Source organism: Meriones unguiculatus, chromosome 9 (assembly GCF_030254825.1).
Source record: "Meriones unguiculatus strain TT.TT164.6M chromosome 9, Bangor_MerUng_6.1, whole genome shotgun sequence".
Classification (NCBI taxonomy): domain Eukaryota; kingdom Metazoa; phylum Chordata; class Mammalia; order Rodentia; family Muridae; genus Meriones; species Meriones unguiculatus.
In genome coordinates, this window is record NC_083357.1 from 16,819,979 (window position 1) to 16,846,833 (window position 26,855).

Consider the following 26,855-nt stretch of genomic DNA (forward strand, 5'->3'; position numbering starts at 1 on the left):
CCTCCAGCTTGACAAAGAGTTGGCCTCTTCCTGTCTGCCCAGTTTCCCTTCTTGTTCTCAGCCCTCTCACCTCCCATCCCTGTTCTCCCCACATCTGATCCCTACTCTTGTTTTCCTCCACATGGGGAGTCCTGTGGAAGTATTGGGAGAAAGATGGAAGGTTATGGGGGCTTTCAGAGGCTGAGACAGCAACTAAGGAGCATGCATGATCTGAACGTAGGGCCCCTGCACATATGTAGCCAATGGGCCACCTGGTTCTTTATATGGAGCAGCTGACTAGTGAAGGGTGGGGCTCGTTTTTAACATGGACTCTGTTGCCTGCTTTTGGATCACTCCCCCCTGGCAGCACTACCTTGGCTGGCCTCAGGGGATGAAGATATGCTCAGTCCTGATATGATTTGATGTGCTGGGGAAGGTTAATTTCCATTTCTAGGGGGAAATGGAAATGAGAAGGGAGAAGACGAGAAAGACTGGGAAGTGGGGAGTGACGGGGCACCCTTGGGATGCAGAGCAAATAAACTAATATAATAAAGATAATAATAAATAATAAAATAAAAAAGAAAGGAGAAATTCCAAAACAAACAAACAAACAAACAAACAAACAAACATACAAAGAGAGAAATCCAGTCCTCTGGAAGAGCAGTTAGTGATTCTGACTACTATGCAATTTCTCTAGCCCCAATGAATTTTATTTCATTAATTTAAATTATCTTTACTCTGTAGATGATAAGTCACAGTATCGAAGAAGGAGCCTGAGAATGGGGAGAGCATCAGGTATGTGAACAGGAATACTATGTGGAAGTAAGAGTTGTATTCACAAATGGATCACTTTATTTATCCAGATAATGTTTTGCATAGTCTGTGGGGGAAAAGATCAAAGCTACTATTTAATATCATTAAAACAATCATTATTTCTTTCGCATATACTAACCCAGATAGAATAGAAAGAGCATTGAGTGCACTGCAAATAAAGCCTTGGCAAAGGGAGTAAGGCAGGCACGTCACTCCTATTGTGTCTCTAAATTATCCCAGAAGAACACCTCCGATGGTGGCAACGTGGTGACCTTATTTAAAGTCTATGCTTTATCAGCTCATCCTTCCTGACAATCCTTTCCAAGCTAGTGCTTTCTTATTCCCTTCTGCTATTATTAGCCTCTATTTTATAACTGCTACAGAATGCTTTCCTCCAGCAGTGGAGCTACCCACTGGCATACAAGCCTTGCTCTCCAGAGCCTGAGAGCTGAACACTCACAGTTCCTAATTGAATCTCTGCCCTTCAGGAGCAGAGGGTCATTGGGATCAACCTGCTGTCAGAGGACCCCATGTGGACCAGGCTTAGGGCAAGTTCACCTCTGGATATCTTCTTTGTTCTCCACTGTCATCTCTAAGCACACCTCTCCCTCCAAAGCCTGGGGTTTATTTATTTAATGAAGCCTCCCACTGAAATAATAACTCCTTCCACGACTATAACTTCATTTTAGTATTTCTTGAAGAGAGAAAACAGAATCTCCTGTTTTGTTTTTTTTTTTTGTTTGTTTGTTTTGTTTTTTGTTTTCATGGTTTCCACTGTATCTTTGTGTCTCTATGCATGCCAAATGCGGCTTCGGCCCTTTGTGCTGCTCACAGCAAGCTGTAACAGGAAAGAAAGGCTCTCCAGTTAGAAAAACATTGGAGAGTTTTATTTTAATATGTCAATAAAAAGATCAAAAGTAGTACTATTTAAGGCTGGTTAATGATGATGATAAATGTATCCTTGAATGAATCTGTTCAACTAATTAGGGAGAAAACAGAAACAATTGAAAATAATAATATTTCTTTTACCTATAATGCCCAGTAATTTTAAAAGAAAGCAATAGTTGTATTTCATTATAAAATAGTTTTTACAAAATCTAAAATGTGCAAGGGAAGGTTAGTGTTAATATTGGATGAATAAAAATGTTCATGGTTTCATAATTTAATCATCATGACAATTGGTTAGAAAATGAGACTCTTGTCTATACATTCACCTTATAAATAGTTTGACCAAACTGAATTGTGATATTATCATGTTTCACTCCATCTTTGAGAATTATCTGGATATGAGAGGAAATAATTCAGAAAAGAAGTGACTAGTTTTATGAGGAACCTAAATAATGTTGTTTTAATCTGCATTTAAATAAGTTTGAGTTTCCCCCCTCTTATAATTTGAAGGGGATAGTCACCAATAATTGCTTAAAACCTCCTGTCCTTTTTGGCAAGCAAGAGCAGACTTCAAAATGAGAAAGAGAGGGTTCTTATCTCGCCAAATGCAAATTCAGCTGCTATCTCATCTTGGAAGCTCCCAAGACCTCAATGAGCATGGGTATCTGATACCTTCTATCTGAATCACAGAACCCTTCACACAAAATTGAAATAGAAAAGGCCCATCAAAATCCCTCTTTTATGAGTTTTTCTGAGAACATTTATTACTACTTTCCTACCACTCTTTATTAAGCCTGGAATGCTGGATAAGCTTAAGAGGCAATCGGAAAGAGATGGAAAGAGTATATAAAAATAACCATAGATCTATTTATTTATTTATTTTTAGAGGGGAGGAGAATAAACATAGAGGAGAATTAATATGGTAGCTTTGACATGTGTGTGTGTGTGTGTGTGTGTGTGTGTGCATGCACAAAGACTTTCCAACAATTTTAAATTTTATGTTTTTGGTCTGATTTTTTTTAAATCATCTCAGGTTTCATTTGCAAACATTAGATACATGCTTCTGTGTACAAATATTCTCAACGAAGTAATTTTTTATTTAATTGATCATTATGGAAAGATCTCTCTGCTGTCCATAGCCAGTCTTTGCAGTCCAGGGATGGTGAAATTTTATACAGCATCTCTGCTAATATCACACTGTATTGATGTTTCTGGCTTTTGAACTCACAAGATCTGTACAGAGGGCTTCTATTGTTCAGTTTTCACAAAACTACAGTACCTTGCCTAAGAGTATTTGGACCATATATAAATATGTAGTTTCACAGAGCTGATTCTGCTTCAAGTCATAAGACTATTTTCTCATATTTATAGAACTAGTAGAATAACCATGGCCATACAGAAACCAACCAATAAAAAACTAGCTCTGGAGTTCTTTTTAATCAGAGAGAAGACTGATGTCCTTATCTCATTTTTAAGTTTTTTTTTTTTTAAACTCTGTTCTGATTTATTTTTATTTTATGTGTATGGATATTTTGCCTTCACGTATATCTGAGCACTACATTTGCCTAGTGCCACAGAAGTACATGCAGTACAGCAAAAGGCTCTGTACACCCTGTTCTGTCTATTCTTCTATACATATTTTTGGGAAATTTTAAATTAAAAAGAACACGAGCACATGTCAGGCTTGATTTCCTATGAATTTCAGTCTCATTTGCACTGTGATAATTGTCCTGTTTAACACAACAAATTCTGGTTTTCACTTAGTTTACAGAAGCTATTAGCAGAACTACCTATTACATCTGAAAAATCTGACACAGAGATGTATGTCTATAATCTTGCTATTGGCACATGGTAGGCAGTGACAAGAATTGGTTGCAGTCCCTTGTCCCCATTACTATAGAGGCCACTTAGGCACTGAACTGCCATGGGCTACATCTGTGCAGGAGTTCTAGGTTATCCCCATGAATGGTCTTTGGCTGCTCAGAAAAGACCCCTGTGTTCAGATTTGTTGGTTCTGTTGCTCTACTTGTGGAGCTCCTGTCCTCTCCAGGTCATATTATCTCCCCGTTCTTTCCTAAGATTCTCTGAACTACGCACAAAGTTTGGCTATAAGTCTCAGCATCTACTCTGATACCCTGCAGGGTAGAGCCCTTCAGATGCCCTCTGTGGCAGGCTCCTGTCCTGTTCCCTGTTTTCTCCTTCTTCTGTTGTCCATCCTCTTTGCCTTTCTGAATGGGGATTGAGCATCTTAGCAGAGTCCTCCTTTTTTATTTTATTTTATTTTTTTAATATTCTCATTAGTTACATTTTGTTAATTCTGTATCCCAGCTGTATCCCTCATTCCCTCCCCAATCCCTCCCTCATCTCCTCCCTGCCCCTTTCCAAGTCCACTGATAGGGGAGGACCTCCTCCCCTTTCATATGACTCCGTTTTTGTCAGGTATCTTCAGGACTGGCTGCAAAGTCCTCCTCTGTGGCCTAACAGTTCTGCTCCTCCCTTGGGAGGTGGTGAGGTCAAAGAGCCAGTCATTGAGTTCCTGTTAGAAATAGTCCTTGTTCCCCTTACTATGGGAAACCAATTGATTACTGAGCTATCACGGGTCACATCTGAGCAGAGGTTCTAGGTTTTATCCTCTCATGGTCTTTGGTTGAGTGTCCATCTCAGAAAAGACCCTGTGCCAAGATATGTTTGGTCCTTGTGGAGCTCCTATCCTTTCCACATCAAACTCCCCTTCTTTCATATGATTCCCTGCACTCTGCCGAAGGTTCGGCCATGAGTCTTAGTATCTACTTTGGAACACTGCTAGCTTCTTTAGGTATACAGCTTTTAGTATGTTTATCCTATAGTATATGTCTAATATTCACTTATAAGTGAGTTTATAACATGTGTGTCTTTTTGTTTCTTGGATACCTCACTCAGGATGATCTTTTCTAGTTCCCACCATTTGCCTGCAAATTTAATGATTTCATTGTTTTTTATTGCTGAGTAATATTCCATTGTGTAGATGTGCCACAATTTCTGTATCCATTTCTCAGTGGAGGGGCATCTGGGTTGTTTCCAGCTTCTGGCTATTACAAATAAAGCTGTCTCAAACATGGTTGAGCAAATGTCCTTTCCTGTCTCTGACATGAACTGATTGGCCTGCTCTTTGATCACCTCCCCGTGAGGGGGGAGCAGCCTTACCAGGCCACAGAGAAAGACAATGCAGCCTCTCCTCATGAGACCTGATAGCCTAGGTTCAGAAGGAAGAGGAGGAGGACCTCCCCCATTAGTGGACTTGGGGAGGGACATGGGTGGAGAAGAGGGAGGGTGGGATTGGGAGGGGAGGGGAGAGGGAGCTACAGGGGGGATACAAAGTGAATAAACTGTAATTAATAAAAATATAAAACCTGAAAAAAAAGAATTGGTTGCAAATGTGAAGTGTGGCTAGTGGGACTACATCTCAAGAAAACACACAATAAAGTAAGTTTGGGGTCTTAACTATGTGTATGGCCGCTGCAAATATAATATGTTGAGGAGGTGACAGATGTGCTTAAAGATAGAGAGAGTTTGGACATTTCCTTTCCAAGCGGTTAAGAGCTGGAGATTTCTGGACCAGAAGGATTTTATAGAAGAGGACTTAGTGGAGATTTTAAGCCTGTAGGCATTGGAGTTAGTACTTGCCTGTTGAGTCAAAAAGAATGACATTTAAGAACTTTAGCTATGTCTTTGTATTATCTTTAACACGTTTAAACGTATTTAAACTTGTTTACATAAGTGTGAGTTGAAAAGAAAGCGTGGACAGAAATGTAGAGGTTCTGACTCAACAGTGATACAGGATAGACCAAGAGGCTTTACAGTGGCATGAAGGAAAAGCATGAAAGACATTGCAAACTCTCTCATTACCTTGCAAAATAGCTCAGAACATCTGAGACCCCATTATCCTGTTCTGAGTAAGCTTAATTGGACTATCAGCTTAAGAATCTGTCTTCCAGTGCTGTAGTCAATGTTTACAACTGTATAACCAGGTGATTGAGAGCTAAGATATTTACTGATCTACTCTCATTTTAAAAGATAGACATCTTTTAATATTTATGATAGACCAGCTATATTTTATCTAGGACACACATCATTACATGATTCCATCTCTGTACAGGGAGGGGCGGTTCTTCTAGCCTCTTCTAACCCAACTAGAAGGCCACAGCCACCAGGGAAAAGTAGTTGTCCGTCAAGCCTTACGATTGGATATTGTGGAAAATTTTGCTTCAGGACTTCAGGCAGAGTGGCCAACACAGGAGGGGCAAAAGGATAACTGTTCTGTTTCATATGCATTTTGAAAGAATTGCGGAAAGGGAGAATTCACTTAACAAAGGGCTGCCTCCTTTTTCTCCATTCTTCCATGTCTATTCTTTGAACAATGATGATCAATTTAAAAAGGTGCTCCTGAAACACGATCAGTCATTACTGTTCTTATAAATGATAGAAATGTGTCAGTTTTTTTCAAACCTGATAATGGGATTCAAGGTAAGATCTTGGAACAAGGTTCTCTGAGTATACAGGCTCTGAGTGTATATAAAGATTCCAAGAGATGAGTTCAATGCTGTGCAAACAGGGCCAAGTAAATAGGATGACAGAGTGTACGGCTTTACTATTTAGATACTATACTCAATTTTCAACTCATGGTGCTTATTCTGTTAATCTTACAATGCTCCTGCAATGTAGTAACATTTTCCCACATTATATATAAGAAAACTGAGTGACAGAGAAGGTAAATAATTTGCCAGTATGTTAGTTAAAGATGGACACTGACTCCAACTAGGCAGTCCAATGGGGATCATTTAAGAAACAAGGAGACACTGTTTTCAAGCATCAGCAAGGACACAAGAATCTATGTTTTAATTAATCTTTCTAAAGAGGAGTTTTGGAAATCCATATTTAATATTAAATCCAATTTTAAATATCCATTTTATTTTCAATTATGTACATATGTGTGCATACAAATATAATAATGTGAGTGCAGGTGCATTCCAAGGCTGGAGGCCAGAGGTCTTGGATAGCCATGGAACTGAAGTTACAAGTGGTTGTACTCATCTCATGTGGATGCTGATAACTGAACTCAGGTCTTTGGTTGGAGGAGTACGTGTTCTCAATCTACTGAACCACTTATTCATCTTTCTAATTAAAAAATCTTTTAAAAACATCATTGAACTAGAGATATTTCTGAAAATTTCATCCTGCTATAAGGAAAATTTGATTTAGTCATGTGATAAGTTAAATTCTGGGCTCTATCGGCTAGAACAGCACTGCATTGATTTTAAGAGTGTTTTAATTAACAGCACTATCATAAGATATTAGAGAGAGGCCAAAAATCAATTAGATCATTTTAGCTACTACATAGCAACAATGTTTTGCATTTTTATTGTATCTTACATTTCCAGTTAACATTCATATATATGATACTCCAATGACACTCTCAGAAAATTTCTCTCATGTCCATTTCCTTTTCACAGCTGACAAATGAGGTTGGGGGAGGCTTGGTACATATTTAAAGGCAAGCCTAGTTTCAAACCTCACAATGAAAGGTAACTAAGAGCACGTATAGAAAACAATGTACCATCTGCCAGTGACATAGAAGGACCTGTGTACTGACCATCGCCTGTTTGTATTCAACACTGAAATATCCAGCATTTCAAATATTTTCCCTTTTGTTTTTCTGCCAGACTTCAAAAATTAGCTATGCCATCCAGGATTTTTGTGCCCTTGTACTAAACACTAAAGCATACAAATAGCCAGACCTTTGAAAATACTATTTTGAAAAAGAATGAAAAAGCAAACAGTTCATTTTATTGAATCATGTATTTTCCATGAGTGGAGTCATTATTTTTTAATCTGTATATCTTTGAACTGAAGCATAACTTTTCTGCCAAAAAAATAAAATAAAATAAAAATCAACAGACCTTTCTATTGCTTCACAGAATGACAAAGTCAACATTCATCTCATGTTAATACTAAAATCATATCAGGTTAAATCGATTAATAAAAATTAAAATTATCTTTTCCTCTAATTGCTAGACATTGAGTACAAAACAAACCCAAGAAAATCAAGATATGGATGAATCAGAGAAATTACGGAACACTGTTAATTGTCTAGGGTGTGAGAATTTTAACGGGAAGCCGAAAGACTCAGAATGCACATGGAAATTCCCCAACTTGCCCCATTCCAGTTCTAAACCCATGTCTTCTCTTTAAATAAAGCTGATGACATTTATGTAACACCTTTCACAGGACTTATGCAAATATGTTATTTGCGCTTTTCATTGTGTGCAAAAGAAAGGAAATCCAAACAAGAAGCATTAATTTACACACATGCATACACACGCACATTCAGGTACATTGATGTAGGACTATCCAGCATCTCATTTCTCTACAACAACAACAAACAAACAAATAATAATGATACTTAAATGGACAAATTCTTAGGCTGTTCAGTGGCACATATCTTTAATCCTAGAACTTGGAAGTCAGAAACAGGCAGATCTCTATGAATTTGTAGCCAGCCTGCTCTACAGAGCTTGTTCTAGAACAGCTAAAACTACACAAACAAACGCTGTCTTGAAACAACCCAAATGAAAAAAAAAGTACAAGTTCTTGTTTCAGCTAGATGAGAACTAAGTTAGAAAACATTTCAAGAACTAACAGAAAAATACCTACATTCTATCTCACTTTCTCCTTCTTAGATTTACTTCCCCTGCCATTTGTACAACATTTGAGCAAGTATCTGGGGGTACCAAATGGAGTGCCTCCACAAAGAAGTAAAACTAAAAGAGGCAACTATCTACATGAATGTCCTGGAATTATGATATCACTTGCGTTTTGTTTGTTAATGAGCCTATCTTGGCAAAGGTTCATCCACAGAAGAGAATTATTTCAACTCAGTTCATTTCTTCTGGTCAAAAGCCATTAGGAGGCCACCTGTTATAGGTATGAATACTGAAAATTATACAAGTCATACATGGGCCATGGCAATCATGCTTATGAGCATTTCTTTGATATAACTTAAAAGTTGTTTTAAGGGTCTTCACCTTGTTATTAACCCCATTCTGCAAGGGCTCTGTGGCTGAGATTGCACTTTATAGGCACGTCAACCTCCAGCTTCTCTTGCTGATACCTTCTAGAGATGTGTGCCAGAGTCCCATTTTCACTATGACTTTCTTCAGCCACGGGGAGCCATTATCCACTGCTCTCAGAGCACTTACTGGCGACCATTTGATAAAGAGGACCCTCGCTAGCCTGAAGAGCTAATGGACCCATAAAGTGACAGAGCGAAGATCTCACAAGGCTAGTCCTGTAATTTTATAAATTATAGCACAGAGATATTGTACTGTTCCCAATCAATTCACTTAAAACTGGGAGCTTTGGTTTCAAAGCCTCCTCAGGAAGAATGGGATGCAGCAATGTGGAGCAAGCCTCCAGGGCACCCTCCTCACCCCAGCTGCTGCCGTTCCTCTCCAGTCTCATGTAGCAGCACTCCACTCCACTGCCCTCCAGTGGAAGTTGCAGAAGGAACTTACGGTGGACATTTTCTTCATTTCACCTGATTCAAGCATCTTCAAGTTAATAGACTTTCAAAATGACCGTGCTAGGTCAAGTCCAAGCCAAATGTGATTGTTTCCAAAGTTTGAGGAATCTACATTTTGACCCCGAGAAGACAGGTGAACATTTAGTGAGCTTCAGTTTAGAAAAGCCACAGGCTTTGGAAGCAAATTTAGCTTTTGAACACCTTAGGCCCCTTCATATGTCTAGCAGTCTTAATGACAATGGCTGTTTCCCTCACACTAATACAATGTTCATAGATGCCACTTCTCAAGTGCTTATGTTTTCTAGGTATGGCCTGAAGTTAAATAGTGGTTGGGATACTTAATTTTTGCTCAAAATATATTAATTTAAGGTATATCTCGAAATGCATTTCCTCTCTTCTCCATTTCCTTCAAGATATGTCTTTCTGTTATTAAATCCACTTCTTAGCCTCTCAAAATCTGACATAAAGACTACCTGTGAATTATTAATAAGACATAGCAGGCCCATTTAAAGAGAACTGATACCGGTTTAATCTAAAAGTGCTTAATTGAAAGTTCTGCTATCAGCCTAATGATAGTGAAATATAATGACACTGACTTAGCAGACAGGGAAGCTCTCTATATCTTTTAATGTGAGGCCAAAAGGAGGATTCCAATGTCTTAGGCCAATAAATATATATTATACATATAAATATATATGTATAAATATATAAATACAAAGATTTATATTATATTATATTATATTATATTATATTATATTATATTATATTATATTATATTATATTATACAGAGGCCTTAGAAAACACATACCATTTACCGAAGCAAACAATTACAAGCTTTTCCTTTGCCTTTTTGCTTAACTGCTTTTTGGGATGAACACACTCTAATTTGTTCAACTTTATGGTATATTCTAGTTTTCACATATAGCCTGACAATGTGAACACCCCCATACTCTCGAAGCCTTTGGAGATTCAGTCACTGATCAGATACGTTCAAATGTGTATGCGTATTGAGACCTTAGTAGTCACTTTCTTTTGGAAATTACACATAAAATTTGTGAACATTCCTAAATATAATTCATCACATAACTTTTTATAGGCTAGCTTCTTAGAAATAGTGACTTTTGTACATATAGAAACATGTTTTGCAAAAAAAAAAAAAAACCTTACATGTTTAAACACATATAAGTTTTGAGAAGTTTTTATGTATGCATAAAGAGAGAATATACGTTTAACAATTACTAAATACATGTTAAGATAAAAATCAAGCAATGCCCACTCCTCCCAAAAGAAAAAGTTCTATTTCTGGTGAGGTCAGGTCAAATGTTTCATGGGTTTGTTCACTTATTGTCTGGAATCCTTTTAAGGAAAATAATGTGTTCTGTCCCTCTTTTCACTCCCATGATTGGAGTTGACAACCTTAGGATGTTATGTAACATCTTTCAGTTGTTAAGATTTTTCCTTTATCTTAATAGTTTCAGTTAATTAACTTTCATTCACTTTACATCCTGACTGTAGCCCTATCCCTCCCGCCCTCCTGGTTATACCTATCCCTGCTCTGCTTTCACCCATTCCTCAGAAAAAGGGAGCTTCGTTTCTCATACATCCCAGCTCATTAAGCTGCATCAACATTGAGCATGTCTTCTTCTCCTACAGTCTGGCAAGGAAAAAGCCAGCAAGTGAGTCCGTGTGCAATGCAGTTCCCACTTCCCTTACTAGAGGACCTAAAGAAGCCTAAACTGCCCATCTGCTGCATCTTTGTGGTGGGTGTAGGTCCAGTTATTGCATGGCCCTTGATTGATGTTTCCATCTCAGCGAGCCCCTCCAGGCCCTGGTTAGTTGCCTCTGTTGGTATGCTTATGGAGTTCCTGTCATCACCAGGTCCTTTCTCTTTTCTCTTACTTTTCTACAAGACTCCATAGACATTGTCCAATATTTGGCTGTGAGTCTCAGCATCAGTTTTGAGGCATTGCTGGCTAGAGCCTCTCAGAGAGCAGCTCTCATAGGCTCCTGTCTGCAAGCTTAGCTGAGTATAGTTCATAGTGTCAGGGGTTGGCACTCTCCCATAGGGTGAGTCTTTGGTTGGGCCAGGCATTGGTTGGGCATTCCCTCAATCTCTGCTCTATCTCTTCTATCTTTATCCTGAACGTCTTATAGGCAGGGTAAGTTTGGGGTCAAAGTTTTTGCAATGTTAGCTAGTCAGTTCTCTCATAGCTTTATTTTCTGATACAATATTTAGATATATATAAAAAAATCAGTGTTGTTACAAGTATTCAGATCCAAGCAATGTTATACTTAAATTTTCCTTCCATTGTTTCCTTTCTGTTCAAAATGTCCTTTTAGTTGCTGACATAAATGAATATGCTAGCTTTTTCTTTTCCTTGGACTTCACTTACTTACTTTTACATTAGCCTTAGTTATCCGTGGTGATAACTTTTTATAAACAAAGTATTTGAAATATATGCTTTGGGTTTCCTCTGCTTGAGAACACTTTATTGAGCAGTCAGCCCCTCATGGTTTTCTGGCTCCCATCTTTGCTTTATAGGATCACACACAAAACAAGGGAGCTTTCTCATTAATTATTGTGCAGATGATATCTGAGTTCATAATACATTTTAATTCAAAAGAATTAATTGTACTTATTTACTTACATATTTCCCTTTAAAGTCCTTCTGATAAATTATTTTAGGATGTTAGTATTTCTTTTAACATTTAATATATGTATTATATATACATTAATATTTCAATGCTCCATGGGAGCTTTATAAAAATTGATAAACAATGGAAAATATAACACGAGAATAATCATAATGACCTTTCCTCATTCTGTTCTCACTGAACATTTTTTTTTGTTTGGTTGGTATAGTTTTGGTTTTGTTCTTGTTTAGTTTTTGAGACAGAGTCTCACTGTGTAGCCTTGGATCACCTGGAGCTGGCTATGTGGACCAGACTGGCTTAGAGTTCACAGAGATCCTTCTGCTTTTGCCTCTGGAGTGCTAAGATCATAGGTGTGTGTAACCACACCAAGATCTGAATGAACACTTGGGTTGTTTGATGAAGAATAATTTGAATATATGTTGGAACCTTTGTTACTAATTCTTTGTTATCATGGAAAGGGGATGGTGTGAGAGCATGGAAAGATAATTGACGTAGTTCTAACATTGCAACTTTTAAAAAGAAAGTCAAGAAAACACCATCATAATTGATCTCAGATTTTGATTTAGATAAAATTTTGTAACTGAAAAATACCAGCAAGTCCATACATATACATGTATATATGTTGCTGTTCAAAAGCACCAAATAAAGAATTTTTTACTTGAAACATTTCCACTAACTAGTACATGATAAAGATGATAGAAGAGTCAACCCAGTCACCTTCAAGTACTTCACATTATTTCTGATATTTGTAAGTATGAAACTATTTCTGAAGGATAAAACATTCCACTTTTGCAAACACACCACAATGAATATTTAAATTCATTTCTGTATGTATTTATTCAACAGTATCTGGGTGATAGGAAATGTTCAATAAACATTTGCCAAATGGGGGAAGAGTGAATGGAACATACTACTTAAGAAGAGTGCAACACAAATGGCATATCATTAATAACAGCTTCAGAAATTTAAAGAGTAGCTTATGCAGGCAGAAATCTGTGCCCTTTATTCATAGGAAATCCTGGGAGATGAATAGCAGTCAATTGTGATGTGTGATCATCATGGCAAGGCCCAGGAGATGAATAGCATGTATGTGTAATGAGTGATGTCCCTACTTACCAGTAAGAGATTTATAGGCTAGGTGTCTATTAACATACTTGAGTTTCTGTATGAGGCTGATCTTTCGTCATGATTAGCTTTGTTGTCAGTCTCTGTTAAATAACAGTGTTTGAACCAAAATACGCAAGAAATATAGAGACAGAAGGTCCAAGTATTACACATTCTTCTAGTTGAGCCATGACTACATGTCTAATTGTATGAGATACAAAATTTAGATTTGCACATGTATTTATACAGATAGTAAAAATTCCCTTTCTGAACATGAGACCTGTAGACATGTGCTCAACTGAGTTTCAATAAAACACATGGTGAACAATTAATTTCCAATGTCTTAGGGTGTGAGCATGCTTGTGGAAAAATTCTTTACTGAGGGATTATGTTTGCCTATTTGTTTGATTTTTCTGGCAACCTCAGGGGGGAAATTCCCAGGACTTAAATGGCAAAGCAAGCAATACAGCATTATTTTCCAAATCAGACTGAAGTTAGCAGAAAGTCACAGGATGAGATGTAATCTACTACGTCCATGGAAGAGGAAAGGTATGAACACAGACATTGAAAGCAAATACAGTGAAAAAGCAGAGAGAGAAGATGTCCCTCATAGCCAAAGTCAAGGGGACTCAAAAGAAACCAACCCCAATGACGACTCAATCACTGTCCTCTAATCTGCCTGATTGGGAGAAAACAGATTTCAGTTGTTAAACTATGTGATCTTCCATAATTGGCCTTACCAGAACTAGAAAATTAATACACCATGGAAATATGAAATGATGTAATGGAGAGTAGATACAGGAAAGAAGAGGGAAAAAACTGAAGAGATATAGGGATGTGTGCTGGAGGATGAAGTTGGTAGGAGCTGTGTAGAAGACTGGGAGTGATAGCTCAATAATGTACACGTGTAAGGAAATTCCACAATTAACACCAATAATTTGTACATTTAACTGGTCTAAAATAAAAAAAAATTAAAACGGGTAATAATATGATCACAAACTTAAGGAATTACTGAGACCATATGTTTCAAAGGGCTTTGAATCATTCTGTTGTTTTCCGTATACTCAGTTTTAGAACTGATGACTCATAGAGGCATACTCGGGTTGGGTTGGATCTGATCCATCTTTGTGGTGGAACACCATCAAAGAAAGTTGTACTGTTAGCTGTTTCCTTTAATTCACCTCTTCTTCAGTGGATGAGGAAGTCAGCTTTAATTGACAGCATCTTTTTTTAATTTCTATTACTATAACAAGATATGTGGGGCTAAATACCTTGTAAAATAAGGATACGAATTTGGCTTATTATTCTGGCGACCAGAGACACAGACAATAAGGTGCCAGTATTCCAGTGATACTCTATCACAGTGTGGTAGAGAAGCAAACAAAGAATGGGGTCTAGATAAAAGGGTGCACACATGGCCACTGTTAAGAGGCAAGAAAGAAGTTTGGTTGCTGTTATTCAGAACAACCTGCTCATTAGAAAACAGATCTTCTCTTACTAAAATTAACACACTCTTGGAAGATAATGTTAATCAGTTCACAAGGGTGGAGCTTCAGTGATGTAATTACCTAGTTACTAGTTCCCGACTCTTCAAAGCTGTCACCTCTTTATCAGCACACTAAGGACTATGCTTCTAGCACATGAATGTCCAGCAATAAACTATTCCACAAACCTTAGCAATAATTTCCTGACCATGACCTCATCATGTGGACTAAGTTAACTTTAACACATGGCTGAGTGACTAAAAGACATTGGACACACACCAGGCTCTGAAAAGGATATCTATATATGATATATATATATTCATATATATATTCATATTTATACACATATATTTCCCTGTAGAGATTCAAGTCATTTGTATGTTGCTTACAAGCATTTTCAGGGGCATTACAAATACAAAAAAAGTGTGGGGATGGAACTATTCCTACTTCTTCTCTTTGCCCACTTGGTTTAAAGAGGGTAATAATGAAATAAAAACTTTGTAATTGAGGTAAATTCAGAAGAGAGAGGAGAATGTGCAACAAAATAAAAGCCTAAACTACATTCAAGTTCCATGTCCTAGGTGAAAAAGAACCACTGCATTCTCTTTGCTTTGAGAGACAAGCTCACAAGAAAGAGACCTTCTTCTCCAACTGATCAGTTCTTTGCACCCGTATCTCTGCCCACTAAGTAGCCACACATCCTCCTCATGGACTCATGGTTGTTAGTGAACCAAGCCAGATTTGCTGTCATATTCTCAACCCACAACTAAAAGATACATTTCTCTGAATCATCTTAATAAAACAACACAGGAATAAAGTTTTATAAAGCAATAGAGAGAAAAAGTCACAATTTTTCAAGCTTCATGATTAAGCATAATTAATTTAATAACTGTGTCATATAAGAAGTGTAAATAAAGGAAAGGGAAGGATTGCAGATACATGTGGTCACTGAAGCATGTACAATTGCAAGGAAAAACAAATTACCAGGGTAGTGCTAGCAATAAAAGCATGGTGAGAAATATCTTCTGAATGCTAATTCGATTCTTCTGCCGAGCCTTCAAGTGGCAATGCTTAGGCGTGCTCTGTTTATCTCCCCTTGCTTGCATTCTCAGCAGTTATATAACCCGGTGTTTCTGGAAGCCAATTAAACACCTTCCTGAATCTACTGGGAATTTCCCTTAAGTGGTTTTCTACCTAGGCTCAAGCAGGACGATCATTTCATTTACCTCATCTTGCTGTAGAGCAGCTCCCATTGTAGGTGTTTTTGGTTTTTTTATTTTTTTGAAGTATGAAATTAATAAGTGCAGCCAGAATCATAATAAAATACACCTCTCCCCGGACACAAGTGCAGCCTCTGGGGTTTGCTTCACATTAAACACCAAGACTCTTTGTCTAAGTTGAGCAGTTTTTGTCTCTTACCGAAGCTTACAGATTTGCAAGAAAAGATTATTTCTCAGTGCTAGGGTACAAGCGCGGGTCTCATATCATAAACGCAGGCTTCAGAGAATAAATAATCACCCCCATTAAATTGGCAGGTAGGAAGTAAATCTTCTTTGACTTGTTAGGCACAACACAATCACATCTAACCTTTTTTCAATTGTTCCTTCCTCAAAAAAAAGAACAAGATATGAGCCTTGTTCCTTTCCATGTTGTTTTCTCCACTAAAACAGCATTCCTATCCACACCCGGACAGTATATTATGGAGGCTGACTACTCCCCTCCACGTCTGGTCCTCAAGGAGGGTCTGCACTTTAAATTGTTTGCTGCTGGGGCTTACCGACAGTGCTTATGGGATCCTGTCAGGGTCTCAATCACAAAGCATTCACCGTCATTGAGGCAATACGCCAGGTCCTTGTCTCGACAGGGTTTGAAGTGCTCAGATCGTTCGGTGGAGTATGTTGTAGTATCTGAAGAGAAGAGAGAAGAGAGAACACATGTTGACATGTATTCTAACACACACTACTTCCATCATTTGCTGGACTCATGGGTCTAGGACTATACATAGGAATAACCATGGGGGCTGGAGACAGATAGGACTGAGCCTCAATTAAACTGACCTATACAGCTGAATTAAGCTGTCTTGTAGTCAACTTTCTATTTATCCTGGGATTCAACTAATTACAGATGAAAAAGAATAGGGAAAAATAACTTGCAACTGGGCTCTTCACTACTGCCAGCATTCCACAGAAGGAGGCTGGAGGATCATGAACTCAAGGAAAATTTGTGCTACATATAGATTTCAAAGATAGGCTAAGCAGTATAGCATTGCCTTTTCTTGGGAAACAACAACAACAACAAAGAAACAAAGGCTTAAATAACTAAACCTCTCTTAGCATTTCAAGGTCCTCGATTCAATCCCCAGCACTAGAAGCACAATTAAACTGTATCTCTTTATATTTTTTGTCTTCACCACTGTTCCATAAACAAAAGAAAATACAATTATATAAACAGCATTTGTATAATACTTTGCAGGGTAAATGCTGGGCATGAGTTATGTTATAGAGGTAGGAATGCATAGAAGGAAACCCTGCATCATTATAGGTAAATGCTTGAACATCAGGCAGAATCCAATATATGTATTGGTACCAATCTCCCAATGATACTCTCCTCGCTGTATTTTAATAATGGAATCACTCTACGGAGACTCCACATGCACATATAACAGGAACTTCTGAGTGTTCCTAAGCCAAACACAATACAACCACTTTGATTTATTTAGGGTTTAACCAATATGCCTGATGGAGGATTGAAACAACATGATATTCATACCCTTTATAGCTGCCAAATATAGTTAACCATTCAATCAATGTATGTACTGACAGTTATCTGGAGATGCATGTCATTTGGGGGTGCTTTGCTTATGGCTATAATTACCTAATAACTGTTAGTTATTCTTTCACATTCCTATTTCATTATGTAATTAAAATTTCAATGCTCCAAATTCTGAAAGACAGTCACATGTGAAGAATAATCATAGAAAGTATTTAGTGGTGCATGCAATTATGATTTCAACATTCCTTTAAATATGTACTTTTAAATCATAGCTACTTTTATTTTTCATTAAGCTAAAAGCACATACCTGCATTTGAAATATTAAACAAACCGTAAATATATCCTAACTACAGGATATTCTATTCCTTCATCTAGACATTTTTTTTCTTGTGGCAGAGTTTTAAGCAATGGAATCTCTAACAGCACTTGCACTGCAATTGCCAAGAAAAATACATGTAAGCAAAAGATGAATAAATTATTCAGTATTTACTATTGTTAAATTTCCTTTTCATAGAGGTAGGTTAGTCACAATGTTTTCACCTGAGGGGTTTCAGTCCCAGGTCTACCCATTCCTTAATTCCATAACTTCCTGGTGATCTGATATTTTGAGGCCTAATCAGAATTGATACTCAGTAAAATATGGACAAGAAATATGACCTCCATAACACCACAAATCAATCAAATGTGCTGAGTGAAAGATAAGATCATTAATGATCCCATCCTCACTCATAAGTTATAAATGAACAATAAAAACAGGACTTTTGATGTCCCTTTTGATTACAATCGGAGCTGTTTTCTGTTTTAAGATACCTTCCTGTTAAGACTTCCCAGAAGATAAAGGCTCTGTAAATCAAACACATTCTGTTTTCTAAATCCTCTTTACAGCAAAAATCTGTTTTTTTAGAGCAAAAGGTGCTACAAAGCCATACAGAATCCATCTCGGTTTCTGTGGGAAAAAAGTTGACATTCAGGAGCTACAAGCAGAAAATTCAGTATAAAACACTGCACAGTTGATGGCTTTCCCAGCTACTAAAGTATGCTGTTAATTCATGACTGGCTACTTAACTTCTTCTTTAATTTCTTAATTTCCATTGATTGATTCACTGATCATTTCTCTAAGAGCGGCTTTTCATTACCATATCCTACAGCAGAAAAAGTAAGATCTTTATTTTCATAATCGGTGGTTTTAACAAGCTATAGACTCAGAGTGCAATACAATGGCAATGCAATTAGGATCAATTAATTTCCATCTGACAATTGCTGTCTCCTGTGGTTCCCATCCAATCCTACCAACTACATTGCTTCCACAGTGGGAATCATCTCTCAGCACACTACAGAGGATCAGAGACCCCAGGAAGCAGCTCTGAAAATGACCTAGGTATAAGAAGTAATGAATGCCAACTTAGCATGTACTTGAGGCATCTAAATCCAGCTTGGAGAATCACATAATTAATTTAAAATACTTTCAACTGGATTCCAAACAGACATGTGATTACTTTGTAAAGCTCCATGTGATGAAGCATGACAAAGTGCTAGATTTGATATTCCTATGAGTAAATCAAATAAAACTATCAGTAAGTTTAAAATCTTAGCATATACCTCAGCATTTTGCAATGTAATATCGACATTGTACTACTTACTGTAAAACAAAGGGCATGGGATGAGGTCAAGACATATGCAGTCAGAATGGCTAAGATCAAAAATTTAAGTGACAGCAAATGATGGCTAGGATGTGGAGCAAGAACTGTCCTCCATTGCTGGTGGGAGTGAAAACCTCTACAACCATTCTAGAAATCAATCTGGAACTTTTTCAGAAAATTGAGACGTGTTCTACCTCAAGACCCAGCTATATCACTCCTGGACATATATCCAAAAGATACACTACCACATAACAAGGACTCTTGCTCAGCTTTGTTCATAGCAGCTTTATCCATAATAGCGAGAAACTGGAAACAACCCAAATGTCCCACAACTGCAGAATGGATAAAAAGAATTGTGGTACATTTACACAACAGAATATCACTCAGCCATTAAAAACAAGAGCATCAAGAAAGTTGCAGACAAATACATAGAATTAGAAAATATCATCCTAAGGGAGGTAATCCAGACCCAGAAAGACACATTGGCATGTACTCACTTATAAGTAGTTATGAGACATACAGTACAGAATAATCATACTACAAACCACAGATGTTAAAAAATCTAAGTAACAAGGATGGCCCAGGAAAGAGTGTGGAGAGGGGGACGAAAGTGGGGAACAGATGTGGGGGGAGTGGGGGTGAAAGACGAGAGGTCTGGGAGGGAGAAGAGAAAGTGAAGGGGCTATCTTTGGCATAAGCTGGAGACCTGAGACAAAGTGGGCCCCTGGGAGGATATAGGGGTGACTCTAGCTGAGACACCTGGCAGTGGGTACATGAGACTGAAGTGGCCACCTCATAGCCAAGCAGAATTCCAGTGGAGGAAGGGGGACACTAACCTACGCACAGAATCTTCAACCCCAAATTTACCTTACCTACAAAAAATGCAGAGATGAAAATGAAGCAGAGATTGAGGTAATGTCCAACCAATGACTACCCCAACCTGAGACCCACCCCATTAGAAAAAGCCAACCCTTGATACTATTAATAATACTCTGCTATGCTTGCAGACAGGAAGCTAACTTAACTGTCCTCTGAAAGGACCCACCCAAGAGTGGATTGAAACAGATGCCGAGATTCACAGCCAAATGTTAGGTGGAGCTCAGGGGGTCTTGTCAAAGAGTGGGGTTAGGATACAAGGGCCCAGAGGGGACAAGAACTCTATAAGAAGACCAAAAGAGTTAACTAACTTAGGCCCATGTGGGCTTATACAGATAGAAGCACCAACCAAAGAGCAGACATGGACTGAACCTAGGCTCCGACACATATGTAAGTGATGGGAGCCTGTTCTTCATGTGGGTTCCCTAGCAAGTGGAGCCTGGGCTGTGTCTCACGTGGACTCTATTGCCTGCTGTTAGATCATTTGTGCTGTGCTTCTGTGGCCTCAGTGGAAGAGAATGCCCTTAGTCTTGATGCGACTGAATGTGCTGGGGTGGATTGGTAATGGGGGCTCCTCTATTCTGAGGAGAAGGGGAAAGGGGAAAGGGAGAAGAAGATAGGAAGGTAGGGCTTCAAACAGTGGGAGTGAAGCTGTCTCTGACTCTTCTGCTTGCTTATGGTACCCTGTCTTCCTAGTGAGCTGCTTCATCTAGCCTTGATATGAGGGTTTCTGAATAATCCTCTTGCATATTTTTATGCCTTGTTTGGTTGCTATCACTGGGAGGCCTGCTCTTTTCTGAAGAGGAAAGGGAGGAGCAGTGGATCTGGAGAAGAGGGGAGGCGTGTTTAGGGAAACAGGGAAGAGGGGAATGAGGGGAAGCTATGGTCAGGATATATTGCATGTGTGAAGAATACAGAAAAGGAAAAAAAGAAAAAGAAAAGAAACCGCTTTATGGAATTTTAAAAATGTAAAAGATGGGGAAGAATGTTAAAGCACTGAGTTAGATAGTGATCACTGTATTATGTATTCTTACCTATAAACTTAGCCAACATTTTTTTGGGGACATAATCATAGTTTGAAAAATTGCAACACCATTAATATAATCCAGTACACTAAACTGGCTAGAAAGTGTGTGATATGATTTTGTCATGTACTGAAGTAAATTTAATTGCATAAATGTGTAATTTGGTAATTTTAAGAAAAGTGATGCTTTATTTTGGATCTTTATACATGGCTGAAAGTCTTGGTAAACCAATACTCCCATGAATTCACATCTTCTTTCAGAAGCTCTTGTTTAAGGGCCATACTCAACAGAGGCTCATTATTAGGTGCCCTCTGCCCCTTCCCATCCCTTTATGAATATCATATATGACAAGACTGGGAGCTCTTGAGAAAAGTAGGTGTTCACCCCTCTGACCTCTTATTTCATGGATGGTTTGACAAAGAGGTGCACACGGTAGATGTTTGTAGATTGATGCATATGTCTATGCTTGAACAATTTCCTGTGTTGATGTTGAAAAGTGTGAATGCAATTTTTTTTTGTCATCTTAAGAAATAAACTCAGGGTTGGATAGATAGACAGCTCAGTGGTTAAAAGCACTTGATACTGTTGCAGAAAACCTGAGTTTGGTTCCCAAAGCACAATGTAGGCTCACTGCATGTAACTTCCGTGCCAGGGTATCCAATACCCTTGTTTGACCATCCTAAACACCAGTTATATATGGTATTTATAGACATGGGCAGACATACACACACACACACACACACACACATACACACACACACACACACACACACACACACACGAATCTAAAGACTGGAAATTCAAGGCCAGCCTGGACACTTTTAACAATAAAGAGACCCACTTTTCCTTTTTTATTTTTTATCATCATCCTTTATTACAATTTATTCAATTTATATCCCAGCTGTGGCCCTCCACCCTCATTTCCTCCCAATCCCATCCTCCCTCCCTTTTCTCCCCCTATGCCCTTCTCCTGATAGGGGAGGTCCTCCTCCCCTTTCATCTGACCCTAGTCTGTCAGGTCTCCTCAGGACTGGCCCCATTGTCTTCCTCTGTGGCCTGGCAAGGGTGCACCCCCCAGGGGGGAGGTGATCAATTTGCAAACCACTGAGTTCATTCTAGAGACAGCCCCTCATCCACCTACTAGGGACCCCACTTGGACACTGAGTCTATGAGCTACATCTGACCCGTGGTTTGAGCTCCTCTGCAGGCATTGTCCTTGGTTGGGGTATCAGTCTCTGCAAGGCTCTCAGGTCTCAGTTTTTTTGGCTCTGTTGATCAAAGAGACCCACTTTTAACAACAAAGACAACAGCAAAAAAAAAAAAAAAAAAAAAAGGTAAATCACAAAAAAATCCATAAAAGAAAAGTTAATTTCTACAGGACAGAAGACAAAGGTGAAGAAATAAAAAAAAAAAAAAAAATAAGGAAAGGATTTTAAAAGAAAGGGTCAGAGAAGGTAGAGGAAAGGTCAAGGCTCACAGTGGTACTAGGGTGTTCCAAGCTTAATGACAATAGGCCCAGAGCTCAGGGACAGAAGTCAGGGTTCTGACGGAGGAGCCTGGCCACAGGGGCTGTGCAATTATCTGGTCCACTCATCTGGCACTTTCTCTATGTACTTCAATATGTTTTCTTAATTTTATGGGTTTTGGTCTCTCTCCCCAAGGAGGTCATGGAGAGTTTTTTTTTTTCACTTTTGTATTCTTTCCCCTTCACCTAGCATACATAGTAAGTAATCAGCACAATAATTAAACACACTGTGGGGAGTAGTGGTAGTTAATTCATTTAAAGCAAAATAAGAAAAATATGTATGGCTGGAAGACAGGAATCCCTGCAGATTTTGCAATGAAAGTTAATTTATTAATGACTAAGAAAATGCTTCTTTTTCCCTTAAGTACCGAGTTGAACTTGAGGGTCACTCAGAGAGGGATTCTATGTTCCAAACACAATACTGCATACACGGTGGGAACCCATATTTCTGTTGCAAGAGCAAAAATGTTAAAATGGCTATTACAGGTAATAATTGCAGCAGACAGTTATGGAAGGAGAGAGCTTAGGTCAGGCTACAGCTGTTTCTGAAGGTTTCCCAAAAGTTCAGCACTAGAATCCTGTGTCAAATGTGCGTGATTTACCTGTCAGAGGAAATGGAATTCCAGCAAGAGTAAGATCACCTAAGGAAGAACTATAATGGAAAAGAGAGAAGACTGGAAAAACTCTTCACAATCCTGGCTGGCAAATGACAGCGTCTTCAAGGAGCTTTCCTCTTCTCTCGGATGGATCGTTCTTCACTTGACAGTTCTCTAAGGGCAGCTAAGATTGGAGTGAGCAATTCCAGTGGTTTAAAATTCTCAAAATACCTTGCAGGTGAGAGAAGTGATTTCCATACAGTCTTTATCTCTGGCAACCTCTTCCAGGACAGCAGTGTAAATGAAACCTGCTCCCTATATTGAAATTCCCCGTTGACTCTTTCACTTATTTGCCACCCAGGAAGAAACACTGTTGTGAGATTGATTTATAAAATATTTAATACAGGGTTGTTTGAAAAGAAAACACACCATTTCTCAGCTGGTAAGAGGCGAAGATAGCGTTTTCCCCCTATGGTCAGAAATCAGGCAATTGTTCACTTTACTGGTGTAGGGAAAGTGGGAATGCTGGGCAAAACATTTTGAGGTTCAATTGAGTGACAGGACTGCTGACAGGATTGAAGGCTCTTGATGTATTCTAAAGACACTAATTCTCCCAGCAAAGGCAGAAAGACCTCCTTTTAAATTTGCACAGCACACCTGCTACCTTCCAGCTAAAAATACTACTTTTAAACTCGTCCCCCTTTCTTGGATATGGTGGGGACATAGCATTCTGGATGCTGAGGCAGGTAGACTGTGTATTTGAGGCCAGTCTTGGGCTATAATGGGAGAGTCTTTGAAACAATAAGAAAAAAAAAAAAAAGAAAACAGGAAAGAAAGTAAGAAGATGGGGAGACAGACATACAAGTTGGCTGAGAAAAATAAGGAGAAGGGGAGAAAACAACCTCTTTTTCAGCTTAAATAAACGTACATGAGGCATAGCATATTTGGTGGAAGTAAATTTACTTTGTAATTGGAGAATTTATCATGAAAATCAAAATTTATCTGCCAGCCTGTCCACCAATAGCATGTTTATACAAACAGCTTCCACCATGATGGTAATAGTAGCGACTGCCATTGAAGCCTTTGCATTCTGTATTTATTCTCCACAAAAATTTTTTTTTTCTTTTTTGATGTCTAACATTTTCTTTTATTTTTAAATTCTTTACTAATTACACTTTATTTACTTTGTATCCCCCCTGTGGTTTCCTCCCTCCTCCCGACCCAATCCCTCCCTTCCTCCACCCTCTGCATGCATGCCCCTCCCCAAGTCCACTGATAGGGGAGGTCTTCTTTTCCTTCCTTCTGATCCTAGTCAATTAGGTCTCATCAGGAGTGGCTGCATTGTCTTCTTCTGTGGCCTGGTAATGCTGCTTCCCTCTCAGGGTGAGGTAATTAAAGAGTAGGCCAATCAGTTCATGTCAGAGACAGTCCCTGTTCCTATTACAATGGAACCCACTTGGATACTGAACTGCCATGGGCTACATCTGTGCAGGTGTCTTAGCTTATCTCCATGCATAGTCCTTGGTTGGAGTATCAGTCTCAGGAAAGACCCCTGTGGTCAGATTGTTTGGTTCTGTTGCTCTCCTTGTGGAGTTCCTGTCCTCTCCAGATGTTATTGTTTCCCACTTCTTTCCTAAGATTCCCTGCACTCTGCCCAAAGGTTGCCCATAAGTCTCAGCATCTGCATTGATAGTCTGCAGGGCAGAGCCTTTCAGAGGTCCTCTGTGTCAGGCTCCTGACTTGTTCCCTCTTTTCTCCTTCTTCTGATGTCCATCCTCTTTGCCTTTCTGGATAGGAATTGTATCCCTGTTTTTTAAATCATGTTTCTGAAAAACATTCTATGCTATATTTCTGAATAATTCTAAATCCAATGATAGCTTAGTTTTCATTTTCTCATCTTGTTTTAATCTCTCCACCATTCCTGCCTTTGTGACTGGCTTTCACTAACTTCCATGCTGCCACTTGTTCTTCACTTCCCTCTCCTCTGGTTTTTGCCGACAATGTATCATCTAACCTTATTTAAAGTTGTCATTTAAGTTAGTCAGTCTTAGATACATACATTCACAAAAACATAGTCTATAGCAATCAACTTACTTCTAAATCATAGTCAGAATCATTATTGGTCAATCATCTTTTGGATAACACTATGGATATTTTTTTTCTTAAGGCTTATCCTTACCCATTTGATAAATGATGGTAGGAAGATTAACAATTTGTGTCTTTGGCCTCTGGCTTCATTATTTTTTTAATTTTAATTTATTTTTTTGTTTTCTTTATTTTATTATTTTTTTATCAGTTACATTTTATTAACTCTGTATCCCAGCTGTGTCCCGATCCCTCATTCTCTCCCAGTACCTCCATCCCTCCCTCATCTCCACCGTGCCCCTTTCCAAGTCCACTGATAGGGGGGACCTCCTCCCCTTTCATCTGATCCTGTTTTATCAGGTATCTTCAGGACTGGCTGCAAAGCCCTCCTCTGTGGCCTAACAGGACTGCTCCTCCCTTCGGGGATGGGGAGACCAAAGAGCCAGTCATTGAGTTCCTGTTAGAAATAGTCCTTGTTCCCCTCACTTTGGGAAACCAATTGGTTACTGAGCTACCACAGGCTACATCTGAGTGGAGGTTCTAGGTTATATCCATACATGGTCTTTGGTTGAATGTCAGTCTCAGAAAAGATCCTGTGCCCAGATATATTTGGTCCTTGTGGAGCTCCTATCCTAATTTAATTTTTTTAATTACACTTTATTTACTTTGTTCTTATGATTTCTTCTGGACTCAAATAGTATATCTTTACATACTTTATGACATGGCATCCTGCTGGCCAGGATTTTATTTCTCATCTTTGTTCTAGTTATTCTCTAGGGCTTTGCTACTCCCAGTATGGTTTTCAAGACAGGAGTATTCGAGTCACCCGTAAGCAACTATGTTAGACATGGGAAATCATGGGACACATCCCAGACTTCCTGCATTAGAAACAATGAGGGAAAGTCCTGGACAGTGCTTTTATAAGTTCTGTAGGTGAATGTCAAGCATTCTGCACTCTCAGCATCAGGCACCCTTCACAACCTTATTTAATATCATCCCCATGACTATATTTGGAAGTTATCTACCTTTAGCTCATTAGTTTCTCAGAGTTCATGCCTGCTGACCTCTCTTTCCAATAGTCATCTGCAAAGTTCCATAAGAGCAATCTGTAGAAAACTAAATTGTTGCTTCTCAAAAGGATTATTCTTCAGGATATAAGATTCTTCTAATTTGTTCTGAGATGGCTCAGCAGTTAAGAACATTGGCTGTTCTTCCAGAGGACCTGGGTTCAATTCCCAGAACCCACAATGTTACATATAACATCAGTTCCAAGGGATTCAACACCCTCACACATTACACATGCAGGCAAAAAACCAATACACATAAAATAAAAATGAATAAATATTGAAAAATGGGGGAGGGGTAAGCTTTGAAAGACTCTACCCAACAGGGTATTAAAGCAGATGCTGAGGCTCATAGCCAAACTTTGGGCAGAGTGCAGGGAATCTTATGAAAGAAGGGGGAGATAGAAAGACCTGGAGGGGCCTGGAGCTCCACAAGGAGAGCAACTAAAGCAAAAAAAAATCTGAACACAGGAGTCTTTTCTGAGACTGATACTCCAACCAAGGATCATTCATGGAGATAACCTAGAACCCTTGCACAGATGAAGCCAATGGCAGTTCAGTGTCCAATTGGACTGCCTCATAAGGGGAACAGGAGCTGTCTTTGACATGAACTCAGTGGCTGGCTCTTTAATCACCTCCCCCTGGGGGAGCAGCCTTACCAGGCCACAGAGAAAGAAGACAATGCAGCCAGTCTTGATGAGACCTGATAGGCTAGGGTCAGATGGAGGGGGAGGAGGACATCCCTTATCAGTGGGCTTGGGGAGGGGCATGGGAAGAGATGAGGGAGGGG

The 26,855-nt window shown here is 38.8% G+C and overlaps 1 protein-coding gene across 7 annotated transcripts in view; it reads right to left on the reverse strand.

Annotated features, from left to right (window-relative positions):
- Positions 1–26,855, reverse strand: part of Nrg3 (neuregulin 3) — a 1,164,783-nt gene that overhangs the window by 615,878 nt on the left and 522,050 nt on the right. For all 7 annotated transcript variants that reach the window (XM_060390919.1, XM_060390917.1, XM_060390915.1 and 4 more), the window contains exon 2: positions 16,260–16,389. In XM_060390919.1, coding sequence (XP_060246902.1) covers positions 16,260–16,389 — 130 coding nt within the window. The remainder of the gene's footprint in view (positions 1–16,259; positions 16,390–26,855) is intronic.